We start from the raw sequence: 13,259 nt of genomic DNA, 5'->3' as shown, positions 1-13,259 counted from the left end.
TGGGTAAAATGTGCACAGCAAGTCTCCCCCCCTCAGCTCCTCTCGCACCTCCAAATACTTTCTGTGCCCCCCAGTTTGAGAACCTCTGGTCTAGAGAATACTTAGTCCTGCCCCATTGCAAGGGACTGGCCTAGATCTATTGAGGTCCCTTCCAGTACTACATTTCTAGGATTTTATGGTTTGCACACAACTCTCAAGCAGACATGCCAAATCCGTGGGAAAAAAATGCAGAAATTGGGCTTGTTTTTGGCTTAATTGGCTTGTAGCTTGTTTGGCTTGTAGCTTTTTTTTTTTTTTTTTTTGGATCGGCTCCTTGCAAGCAGGGGCAAGGGGGGGGAGAGAGTCGGGGGAGCACAGCAGGCCCACCACAGTCCCAGACTGCACGCCAGGGGGAATCTAGTCACAGAGTATTGGGATTCTTAGGGATTGGCTTGTTTTGGCCTTGTTTTGAAATGGAATTAGCTTGATTTTTGGCTTATTGTGAAAATCGGGGCTTATTTACCACGTAGAAGTTGGCAACTGTGCTTTCAAGCTGCACTTTGCACTATATTCTCAAAAGTATATTTCTCAGGAACATAAACAACACATTTCCAGCAAGTAAACTTAGTATATTTGCCCTGTCTGCTGCCTCCCTTCCTTGATTATGGTTCTGAAAGAACATTTTCCTTTAAATGGATAAAGGAAACAATGAAGACCCCAAATCCCTCCCTCTATCATTTTTCTGCTCTGTCCATCCCCCATCACCCACTCTCATCTCTGTCCCCAGTACATGAAATTTGTTAGCAGATGGGAGAAAATCTTTGAGGGAGCCCTGGTTAAAATACTGGCAGCACATCACTGTGCATTAACAATTTTCTGTTACTCAACTGCTTGTACAGTTGGATTGACTCCAGTTACTGTGACTCACAGTAACTAAGGCAACCCAGCTTTATAGACAAAAGAATACCAAAACTAACACCAATCTTTTTTGGGTATAGGCATGACGTAATTATCTAAAGTGAAGTTTTACCACAGCACCAATTTGGTATCCTTGGGCTTTGTCTACACTAGCACTTTTGTCGGTAAAACTTTGGTCAGTCAGGAGTGTGAAGTAACACCCCCTTGACCAACGTAAGTTTTACGAACGGACGTGCCCGTGGGGAAAGCAGTATGTCGGTGGAGGACACTCTCCCACCAACATAGCTACCACTACTCGTGGGGGGTGGTTTAATTATGCCGACAGGAGAGAGCGACGACATGGGAGACCTTGCAGGAGCGCAGCTGCAGCTGTACAACTGTGCTGCTGTAAGGTCTGTAGTGTAGACATAGCCTTATACTTCTCTTATAAAGAACGTCACTGGATCTCTCTTGATTCTGAAGAGCAGGACCACAGATCTAAGTTTCATCTGACAGAAAGTAGTGCGACCACGTTCCCTTACTAATCAACATGCCAAATGTGTAGCAAGTCAATGTTATGCTAACTCCCTGAGAATACCCAGCAGTCTCCTCTTCCACCTTTGGAATCTAAGCACTGACTGAAAATTACTTGTCGCAGGAGGGAGGCTGTATGTCACCAAATTAAATAAACCAAGTACTTTATCTCACGGCTCTGATCTGCTCTCTCAAATCAGTGTCGTGTCATTTGTCTACCCCTTCAGAGAGGATATGAAAAGATCTCTGACGGGACTTTTGATGAAAAGGTACTCCCCATTCCTTGCTAGCAACAGCATGTTTGTTAAAGATAGCTAGAGAGAGAGACAGAAAGAACTTGGAAAGACAGTCAGATTATCTTGGGGAGGTGGTATTATGTGATAAAAACCATTGACAACATAAGGTGATATAATTAGTCAAAAGAAAGGAACTTGTTCTGAATGTCAAAACAGAAGAACAGACTGTGCCAACAAACTTAATAACCCTCAACAAATCCACTCGTCTATTGGCATTCTGAAAGTTGCAAACCATGGGCTGAGTGATGTGTTGAAGCAGTGCTGATGTACCCTGTCTCCTGCAGAATTTAAGAGCTCTTCTTCAGGGAAGAAGAAAGTAGGGAACAAGGACGGCTGTCTCCTGTGGAGCGCCTGAGCTCTGAGAGCACAAAAACATTTTTCTGCTCCCAAGACCTCTGCACAGTTTTAGCAGCCTGAATCATCTAGCTCATGAGCTAATAGAAGACTTGTTGCAAGCAAGCTGACATGGTAAACCTTTCCTCCAAATCATTTAATAGAGAACTGTCTGTGTTTTCATAGAATCATAGAATATCAGGGTTGGAAGGGACCTCAGGAGGTCATCTAGTCCAACCCCTGCTCAAAGCAGGACCAATCCGCAATTTTTACCTCACATTCTTAAATGGCCCCCTCAAGGATTGAACTCACAACCCTGGGTTTAGCAGGCCAATGCTCAACCCACTGAGCTATCCCTCCCCCCTCCACCTCCCCACAAAAGGCTGATGCTGACAAATTCTCCCTTTCTTCCACATTAAGCCATTATGTTGTTTTTTTTTAAACTGTGGTTAAAATAAATGTACACTATTGGGGTTCCATCTTAAGAAGATTAATGTTGTGGGCAGCATAGTTTCCAAAGCCACTTAGCTTTGGAATTTTCCCAGCTAACATGCTCACAGGATGTCATGTTTATACAAGAGACAACCCTCAAATGATACTGCTTGCAGCACTAAAGTATATACTAGCAATCTCAGTCAGCAATGGTCGGCCCGAGCCACAGGCCTGCAGGAAGAAATGGCTGTTGAAAGCCCATTTACAAACACGGCAGACATGAGGGCTATAGGAATTTCTGTACATAAGAGGGAGGGAGTTTGGGTGCGGGAGGGGGGGGTCATGGCAGCGGGTTGGAGAATGGGAGAGGGTGCAAGGTGCTGGATCTGGGGGTGCTCACCTCTGGCTGCTCCCCACAAACGGCGACCTATCCTGGCTGCTCCTAGGTAGGGGCAGCACGCAGAGCCGCCTGCCGTACCTCCGCCTAGGAGCAGCCGGGACAGGTCACCGCTTGCGGGGAGATGCCTAAGGTTAACCCCGCCCCCCCCTCCCCGGATCAGGCACCCCACCACCACTCCCCAACCCCGCCCCCAAACTCCCCCCCAGAGTCCGCACACCGCACCCCCTCCTGGCCCCACACCAACTGGGCTATACACCGGAATTTCTATGAAGATCAGAACTGCTGGTTTATAGAGCTTTCCAGTCGGTGAAGTGCCAGATAAAACAGCTTTTACTGTGATGAAATCCTTCGACCTTAGCAAGAGGAATTGGAGAGGGCCTATCTTAAAAGATTTTTGACTTCCTACCATTCTATGAACACACTCTGTAAACATTCCTAAGTTCTCCCACTGAAATGTGGTAGGGTTCAGTGACCTTAATACCAAAACATGTTCTTTACTGGTCAAAGTTCATCTTGAGAAAAATTGCATGGAGACAGTGCAAGAAAAAGGGATCTTCATATACGTAAATCACATTTGCTGTTATGAGTAACACTTCTGAGAAAGAATAGCTCACGAGCCATCAAGTCAAGCTCAGTTAACCTCTGCATTTCAGTCAAAACTAGGGAAATAATATTACTGGCACTCAGAATTTAAAATAGTTATTTGCACCCTTGTAGGTCCACCTACACAAACTTCTGCATGGTAGAAGACATCTCTTAACCTCCAGATATGTCAGCTTCCCTGACTATATATAATGGGAATAGTGCTTACCTAACCCACAGGGCTGTTGAGAACGAATGTTTTTGTTCTGCACTTTTAAAGACAGAAGAATCGATCGTGCATACATGCTTGGTAATACTTGGAATTTCTACAATGCCTTCCATGTGAGGAATTCAAACAGATTTGAATTACATTGTTAAATTAAATCAGAGCCAGGGAGTCAGAGAGCTAGTCTATCAGTGAGACAGGAAGGGAGGAGAATTAATTTTAGGAACTGAAACTGTAAGGGTGGCAACTACCAACATGCTGGGTTTTATTAACTTAGTCTTGAAGGCAACACAGACCATAGCATTCTCCACTGCTCCTTGGACACTGAACCAAGGGACCTGTTGCCCCTAGATGAGACTCTCAGATCTCCCCCGACACATTCCAGGGAGCCAGAGACAAAAGTAAAAAAAACCCCAACATGTACTGTACCAGCACTCTCAGTAAATCAACTGTTTTAAATGAATTCCTATTTCCTGGGCAAATTTTCAGCCACACTAATCTCCTGTATGGAAAAGATTTAAAATCCTTCTGTAGGTACATACAAAAAACCACTCTGCACTTTTGATAGAAGCCTCCAGTGACTGACAGCATGTTTTTGTTGCTTCAAGAGGAGTCAAATCAGGTTAGCATGCCAAAATCTGTCTTTACTACAACTTAGTAGGTTCGTTTTGTTACATGAAAAACAAAGTGAAACTAAAACTTTTACAATCTAATATTAAGGAAACCAGGCACCGTGAAAGTTTTAATTTATAAGCAAAGTTGCAACCCAAGGGAATGTGTTATTAGTTAAGTTGTAGTAAATGAACCCCCCCACCCCGAAGATAGAATTACATCATAAGGCAGCATGGATCCAATCATCTCCATGGAAAAATACATATTATTACTATTTAAAAACCTATAAATGTCTGTAATGGTAAGAGACACTCAGGCCCAAGAAATTAAAAAAAGGTGCATGCAGAAGAAATCAGGAAGAGAATTAAGAAACAAGTAGTTATTTCTGCCACCCCTTAGATGTTTAAACTGCACTTACCTATTAAAGCGGTCATGAAACGATTCATGGAGAGAGGTTCTAAATACATTGGCCCTTCATATCCCGACTCCAACTCACTCTTAACATAATCCCTAATGAACAACAACAACAAAAAATTAAGAAGTCTCTAACCAGTTTGAAAGGAATTTACTTCATATAATATGCACCTTTGCGGCATACTGTATTTAACAGACTGAAGTTACAAGAAAGTTTTAGAAAGAAACCATTTCACTTTTCAGTGATGCCAATTTAAATATTTCTTTTCTATCCATCAGTTTTTCTCCTCCCAGCTCCACGTCAAGCAGTTCTGTAACTGGAGGGATGAGCAAAAATGTCCTTCCAATTCATTTGCTGGTGAAACCGCTGTCAGCTTTTTACTAAATTGTCATTTGTACCACTTTAAAAACCTGTCTCTTTAAATGGAGAAGTGTCAAATCATATTTGACTTCAAAAGAACTACTCATGCTTAAATTTAGGAACCAGCTTAAATGCCTTGCTGAATCACAACCTAAACTAACAAATTACACAGACCTCTCAAAACGTGTATTTTAATGAATGGTGCTCAAGTTAAATTAGTGACTGAGTAGTTTTAACTTGGACATGCAGCCCAGCAAGCTGGGGAGGGTATCAGAAAACATTTTACAAGGTGAACTTCTCTACTTTAACATATTATGTATAATGCAACAATTTTTGTTTCAGTGGTCATATGACCCTTCCCTCCTATAGTATTCCAGCATTGCTGGTTTGGAATGAAATATTCCAAATGTGGCTGTCTTCAAGAACTCCAACATAAGAGAATAACTTATTTTTATCATCTGCACAAGTAACTCACTTCCTTTTAGTGGTGAAATTTAATTTCCTCAATTTAGTATATGAAAATCCAAACACCCCCTATCTTGACCAACAAGAATGCATTGCTACCAACTGAAGTATGCATGGAAGGAGATAGCAGCTTAAGACACCAGAAGTACATGATTCAAGAGCAACAGACCATTTAGGAAAAGCAGAGGTCAAAGTTCTATGAAACCAGCCAGTTTTTGTTCTTTGTGTAATAGCTAGAAGGCACTCCTCTCTCCAACCCCACCCCTCATCGCTCCCCATCTCGTCTAATTTCTTTTTTTTGTTTTTAAACCTAAGTACCAGGTGAAGTTCATATTTAACATTAACACTTGAATGTCTATCATAGTGCTTCATAAAAACAAGTCATGGACAGCTGAAATAACGTGATGTACATAATTTACGTATCTGTGTCACTCTTGGTATTTATTTATTTGCATTGCTCCCTCAGTAGAATATGTATAGTTAAAGGGAAGGGGGACAAATTCACATACCCATATGTACCCACACACATTTTCGATTATTTAAGAACAGGATAGCGTGCACAAGTCCAATGTAAGTATTCTTCCACTAAAGATGGGGATAGGGAACATTGCAGTGCAAATGAGAAGAGAAAATATACTGATGCTCTGCCTGCTTCACACCTTTACGGAGATGGGGTAAATGGGTTGCTTGCCCTGGAACCAGTTCTTTGGCTCCATTCCTGCCAGGGAAGGAGGGGGCTGAGGCAATCTTGTCAGGTCCGCATTGCATCTTGCCGGGCAGGTCCAGTCTCTCCAACCCTTCTGGTTGGCTAAGGTGACATCACCTGGACCAGGCTGTGACGGAGACAGCATCCTGCCCGCAGAGCTGGCTGAGTTCCAAAGCAGTAAGAAGGAAACAGGGTAGGCAAACCCTTCATTTTGCCTCTGGCTTTTCATGGCCTGCCTTGCTCCCCGAAGCTTGCAGGGGTGCCAGCCACTGCAAATACCTAGAAGAGGAGCAGAGCTGAGAGGACAGTCGTCTTAAAAATCTGAAACAGCCCTGGGATACAATTGGAAACTAAATACATAATTAAACCAAACTGCTAGCCTAAACATTTGAAATAAAGTTTGTTATTTCCTTCGGAGAAGCTCTGCAGAGAGGAGGACTGGCTGAGCCACTAGCTGCTGGGGAGGCAGAAAAAAACCTGGAGGAAACTTCAGGATGCGGCGCATTCCCTACTGCCAGTGACTGACAAGTCTGGTTCTGCCCCCAAGCAGGCGGAAGTACTCATGGTAATGGATCTGTGGACCTCTGCAGAAAGAATATGAACATTTAGCACCTCCAAATAAACAGGACATATTGGGACAATATAGCAGTCACTCCAGTTAAAGCAAAAGCAACCTATTAACAGATATCCCCATATCAAATGAAAGAGGAAAGTCCTTCCCTTCACTTGAACATAGAAAGTGCATGTGACTCGCTGCTAGTTATCCAACGAATTCACACTGCTTTAATGCAACTATGCCCTGGGATTCAACCTTGTGCCAGTTAAACATGGAGAAATACTCCAGCTCTATCCTGACTTGATAAACAGTTATGCTTTCACCCTGCAATTCACCTTCTCATTTGCAAAAGGTCTCTGGAATTCAGAAGTTAATCTCAAGTAGTAAAAACAAACACTTCAAAAATCTGTTCTATGTGTGACAGCCCTGCTTGCTCAATGCAGATTTTCAGGCATCACAGTACGTGCCAAGTATGCTGAAATGGGGCTCTTTAGATAGTAATCTGCATTAAAATACATGAGGATTGAGGAGAAATCTAGAGGATTGGTTCTAGAAAGAACATTTGTCCTTCTCTTCCCAACACCAGTTATACACAATTCCTCTTCTCTGCTCAATGCTGGTGATAAGCAATACTTTTCTTCTTTGAATGGCGGTGCTGTGGGGTGATATATCACCTGTGCCGGTCACCTCTTCAGTCCTCAAAATGTCTCTGGAGAGGAGACTGATTCCTCCAGAGTGTATCTTGGGCCCTTGCCTAGCTTTTATCATGGATATTAGTATTCAGGGCAGTGCCAGGTCTCTGGTCCCCTGATCCACTCCCATTCTGACTGAAGACGTAGGAGCTCTGTCCTTGAAGGAGAGATGTTTTCCTTCCAGCACGTCCCTTCAGTTTTGGAGCTATATTTGAGCTCTGTCTAGCTGCATAAGTCTGTGTTCCTTTACCTCTGGGAGCAGGTGCTGGCTTTGTTGGCTGGGGCTGTCAGCATTGAAGATTTCATCAACACAGAGGTGGTCAGTGCCTAAGAGGTCAGTGCCAGTTCTACCAGAGTCCTCTTTGCCTTCTTTCTGCTGCCCGATCCAGATCTATGATTTGCCCTCAAAGGAATGCTGTCCCATGCTGGTTTAGCTGGCCTTGCTCTGGTAGTGATGATCACCTCTGGGTTTGAAGTGACCCACGTGGACTGCTCTAGCTGATGTAGTTTGAGCTGAACATCCCTGGATTTGCAGACCCTGAAGAAAAGGACTTGCACACAGAGCACAGGTAGCTCTCCCCTAGGTAGAATATGCATTAGCAATTATCCCCTATAAGGATCAGTCCATGGCAGTACGGGCAGGGTTTGGAATCCACCATGAGGCATGGTGATTGATGCAAAGCACCTCGCACCAATGTTCAACAGTGTCACGGATTGGGGATGGGATTATTGGGAACATCCCTCGATTGGGAGCGTGTAGATAAAAAGTCTCAACAAACCTGGTTAAGAAAACAACAACAATGTAAATGTCTTTAAAGGGAGTAGCTGGTCAGACACTCACTGGGTTCATTCTCACGGCTGTGGGTGGTACGAGAGAACTGAGAAAGGGTGGCAACCCCTACACCCTTTATGTACTCAGATGGGAGAACAAAGAGGCACAGGGCACATGCATGGCCATGACAGACACTGCTATTCAAGAGACTCTGATCTCAAGTGCATGTGCACCTACAGTAGATCCACACTGACGCACACTCAAAGGAGATCTCATGCATTCATTTTTCTACAGGCTTAAATGCAGCAACATTTGAAGGAAAATAATTTATATTGTGACAGTGTAACAGATCTGTAAAGTACTACATTATAAAACTGTAGCACAATTTTTAAAAAAAGTATTTGTAGTTGAGTAGAATCCTAATTTCTTATCCAAAATTAGTGAAACATCACAGCAGTGATTTTCTTATTACATTACATTAGCAGCACAAGCATAACGATCTTCTGATACAGATATTCAGAAGAGGCCACGAACAGCTGCAGTGCCATACAAAGATGCTGACAGGACTGAGTGTGCGCACTCAATTTTGGTCAATTAAAGCTTTATTAAGCTGCAGCTTTTACGTCTCAGAATCGTTCATTCTGCTGGAATAGTGTAAAAACAATTATTTTCTTATTAAATAAAATGTCTCATATGATTTGTGTTAGCTTTATATTTATGTCCTAATTTTCTAAGATCAGATTTCCAGATTTACTGCTGTTGGGAATGCAGCTCTAAAGCCAATCCAGGTTGGAAAGTTAAAAAAAGAAAGCCACTCACAATCAACTAGGAATAACTAAGGCTGCGAGTTTGTCACAGAGGTCACGGATTTCGTGACTTTCTGGGACCTCCATGACTTCGGCAGCGGCCAGTGCGGCTCACCCAGGGGTCAGCTGCCGGGCCAGCTGCTGCTTGGGCAGTCTCAGGCCACGCACACACCCTCCTCCCTCTACAGCAGGAGCATGAATTTGGGTTTGGGGCCTGAGAGGGGGTGAGGGCTCTGTGTGGCGCTTACCTCAGGGTGGAGGTTCCCTGGGAGCGGCAACATCCCTCAGATCTTAGGCAGAGGCATGGCCAGGCAGATCTGCGTATTGCCTCCGCCTGCAGACACTGCCCCCGCAGTTTGTAGCCAATGGGAACTGCAGAGCCAGCACTCAGGGCAGAGGCCACGCTTCCACCTAGAAGCTGAGGAAGGGGGATGTCACTGCTTATGGGGAGGTGCGGATCCAGGTACGGAGTCTGCCAGCCCCTCCCCAGCACCTGTGGTGCCCCCGGGTCACCCCCCCAGCCCAAGATTTAGTCAGGGGCATATAGTACAAGTCATGGGCAGGTCAGGGGCCATGAATTTTTGTTTACTGCCCATGACCTATCCGTGACTTTTACTAAAAATACCCATGACTAAAACAGCCTTAGGAATAACCTATATTTCTAAACAAAGGGACAATTCAGATAGTGCTTATATTTGACTCATACTTTTACATTCTCACACATGGAAGAAAGGGTCTTCCGTTTTTAACAAAGGTGCTTTGTAGTCAACTATTGTAACACACAGCGGTTATCTGGCCCAATTGTGTCATGCCACTGTCATTTACTTTGGTTAATCAGTCTCCTCAATTAATGTCAAACAAGCCCACCAAAAAACAACTCGATGTTTCATGTCTTGTGTCATATGAAAAACAAATTAAGTTAGATATAAAAATAGTTCCTGCTTGTTATTTCCCCCCACTGGAACCCCATAATTCTCAATGCTGCCAATTGTGGGATAGAACCACAGCACAACAGGAAAACAAGGCATATGCAATGATTCAGGGTTCTTTTCTTTAACATAAGCACAATTTCCAGCACTACTCATTACTATTTCCAGTGAAAGATTGTATAATAGCATGGTTTGTGCAAGAGGCTGATGTAACTGTGTATAAAATAGAGGAGCATCTACTTTTCATGAGGGGGCATGTGAATCTGCCTTTCAGGTTAGCTTGGATAGGAACATAAGAACGGCCATCCTGGGTCCCACCTAAGGTCCATCTAGCTCAGTATCCTGTCTTCTAACAGTGGCCAAAGCAAGGTGCTTCAGAGGGAAAGAACAAAAACAGGCAATCACTGAGTGACATTCTGAGTGGAAACCTGAAACCAGAGCCAGGAATAAAACCCAGATGTCATGACTCTTAGTCCTGTGTCTTAACCACAAGTTATTCCAGAAGTGGAACAGCAGCACTGGAAACAGAAGTTCTCCAGTGATTCAAAAATTCCAAAAGGCTGCACATAACATCAGCTGGCATTCTTGACTAAGTAAATCCTGCTGTTTCACATTTTAAAGTTGTCTGTCAACCATGGTGTGTTTGTAGTTCCCCAGCGCTACTTCCTCACCCATCTTAAACAGCATGCCAGCTAATGAACTGCAGTAGATTCAACACCAAGTTATTCAAACGATTTAAAACTAAATAGCAATACCGCGTTAGACTATTTGAAAGAATAGTCTGAATACCTGCTTCTTGTAATTTTAGTACATTAAGTCTACTAGACAATATAAAAAGCAAGCTGGATGCTCAATAAAGTGACAATATGTACAGTACAGAGCATATCTGTACATTAGTCACACGTCATACTGTACTTTTAATGTGAAAGACCCTGGTCGAACCTGAAAACCTTTTGAGGGGTGCTAAGAGTGGTGGTCCTCCCATTATTACTGTCATAAGCTGCTGTGGGGAGCCTACCACCAGTCAAGGATGACTGGACCAAGCTCCCGCCAAAACCAGTCCGTACTGCTCCAGGGGAATGGGTAAATTTGCTCGAGAATGTCAGCAAGCCACACTTTAGCCCTGTCAGCAAGCTCAGTGCCCCAACATGGCTCTTCATCTGGCTAGACTTTGCTCTACTACTAGACTGTTGATTTGATCCAATTGTATTTTTAAAACGGAGCCTGTTTTATGTGCAGTGCTAGTGAAAGTGAAAAATTAGGGTTGCAGGTTTGTCACAGTGGAGAAAAAGTCACAGATAGCATGATTTTCCCATTTGTCCAAGCTTTGTGTGCATACCCATGTGCGTGATTTTCCTGCTGTGATAGCTCCAAGGGGCTGGGCCGGCAATGCCCAGACAGAGAGGCGAACTGGGGTGCACGGCGTTGCAGCTTGGCTTGGCCTGGTCACCCCTCCATCATGACAGGGGAGCAGCTAGGTCAAATTTCAGTGAGAGGCATTGCGATAGGGCGAGCAGGGTACAGCGCTGCTCAGATTTGGCCCACCTGCCCTAACGGAGGTGCAGCCAGGCCAAACCTGAGTAGCGCAGCAACTCTGTGCACCAGGTCACAACGCCCAGAGCAGGAAGCCAGGCCCAACCCCATAGGACCGAGCTACTCCATGATTTTATATAAAAATGCCATGGCAAATCTGCAGTCCTAACTACATTTAAATGAAAATCTTGCGTATTAACTCGTTATTAGGAATTGTCTAATAAATCTGTGGAGCCGAGTACCAATACAGTAATGGTTCAAACAATACAGCAATACACTTTCATAAATCCTATGTCTCACAATATTCATAAGTTGATACAGTAAAATTAAAAAATTACAGAGAAAAAATAATCAGAATTAAAATCCAACAGGGGGCCATGCAAAGACTGTATATAAATTGAAGTTTATGCATTCTTTCCCTTTTTTCAGGTTAAAAGACCAAAGCTCAAGGCTGCAGAAGTCAAGGCACTCACTCTGAATCTTCTATCTGCATGCCCTCTGGAACAAAAGCCCACCTGCATTTGATGAACACCCGAGAGAGCACGCACACTTAGGATGTCATATTAGTATCCTTATTCTGATTTAAACCCAAGATCTTAAAACAAAGTTAGGCTTCTTTCTCCAGTAAGAAAATACAGTATTTAAAATACTAGGACAAACATCTGTAAACTACAGCTAGAAAAGCTCAGGATTCCCAGGGGAATAATTAGGAAGCCATCCTCCTTCCTATCCAGAAAATATGAGGCCACAATGCTCTCCCCCACATTCAGAACACCATTAAAGGAAACCCTAACAGCCACAACATCAACACATCGTAACTGCCCCAAAACCTCTATTTAAACTTTCCTTGATAATGAACAGATTTAACCAAAAGGGAAGTTTCAAAGCATTTGCTGGAACAACAATTTTACCATGTAAATAACAAACCTACCATTTTATACAAATCAGTTTAAGATGATGTTTTCAAATATTTTCCACCACTGGGCGTCAAAAGGATCAGGTCCAATGCCACACTTCAGATATTTCTTTGGGAAGCCTCCTAACAAAATGATAGTTTTTCAGGCTCCAATCCAAGCCTTTAATCAAAGTGAGGGTTTTTATTTTGGATTAAATATATTCAGCAACACCGAAAGAACATTTACTTCGGTTTACTTCCGAACATTTACTTCCGAAAGATTTACTTCGGTTGATTGTATCATCGCAGACCTTTCCACTGCGTCTCACTTTACATTTTATACCCACTCGTATTTGGCGTGCTTATTTATTACTGTAAGATTTCTAATCAGAACTACTGATTTATGAAAGTAAAATAATGGACAATATAATTTATGATAAAGAAATTCATATTCCAGTATTAAAGTTTCCAACACTATTATTCTACACTTATCCCTCTCTATGGCTCTTTATTCCACATTTTCTCCTTTGTCTAGGCACCAGCAAGTTGAAAGGAACAATCTGTCTCATTCTCCTAGTAAAACATTTGTGAAACTCAAAGAGATACAGGCACTCTCTCTTCGTGGTCCAACAGAAATTATGTGCATCACAAAAGCAATGTATTTTCATACTGGATGGGAGAGAGACCCCCCTGTGATGGCTAGGGAAGACTGATGGGGGATTTTAAAATAAAGGCTTTATGGGCCCAACACTGGCCCACATGTCCACGATCCAACACTGAAGTCAATGGAAAAGATCAGGCCCCACACGTCTTCCAACAGAAATGGAGCAGAATTGGTG

The 13,259-nt window shown here is 43.2% G+C and overlaps 1 protein-coding gene across 7 annotated transcripts in view; it reads right to left on the bottom strand.

Moving 5' to 3' along the window:
- Positions 1–13,259, bottom strand: part of RNF145 (ring finger protein 145) — a 60,093-nt gene that overhangs the window by 21,585 nt on the left and 25,249 nt on the right. For 3 of the 7 annotated variants that reach the window (XM_073355182.1, XM_073355183.1, XM_073355186.1), the window contains one exon: positions 4,710–4,801. The exons of 2 other annotated variants lie outside the window; for them this stretch is intronic. In XM_073355182.1, coding sequence (XP_073211283.1) covers positions 4,710–4,801 — 92 coding nt within the window. Of the gene's footprint in view, positions 1–4,709; positions 4,802–6,190; positions 6,476–12,456; positions 12,557–13,259 lie in introns of those variants that run through there. 2 more of the 7 variants (XM_073355187.1, XM_073355188.1) reach the window with 2 other exon arrangements.

Source organism: Lepidochelys kempii, chromosome 8 (genome assembly GCF_965140265.1).
Source record: "Lepidochelys kempii isolate rLepKem1 chromosome 8, rLepKem1.hap2, whole genome shotgun sequence".
NCBI lineage: Eukaryota > Metazoa > Chordata > Testudines > Cheloniidae > Lepidochelys > Lepidochelys kempii.
This window is presented reverse-complemented; position numbering and strand designations above follow the sequence as displayed.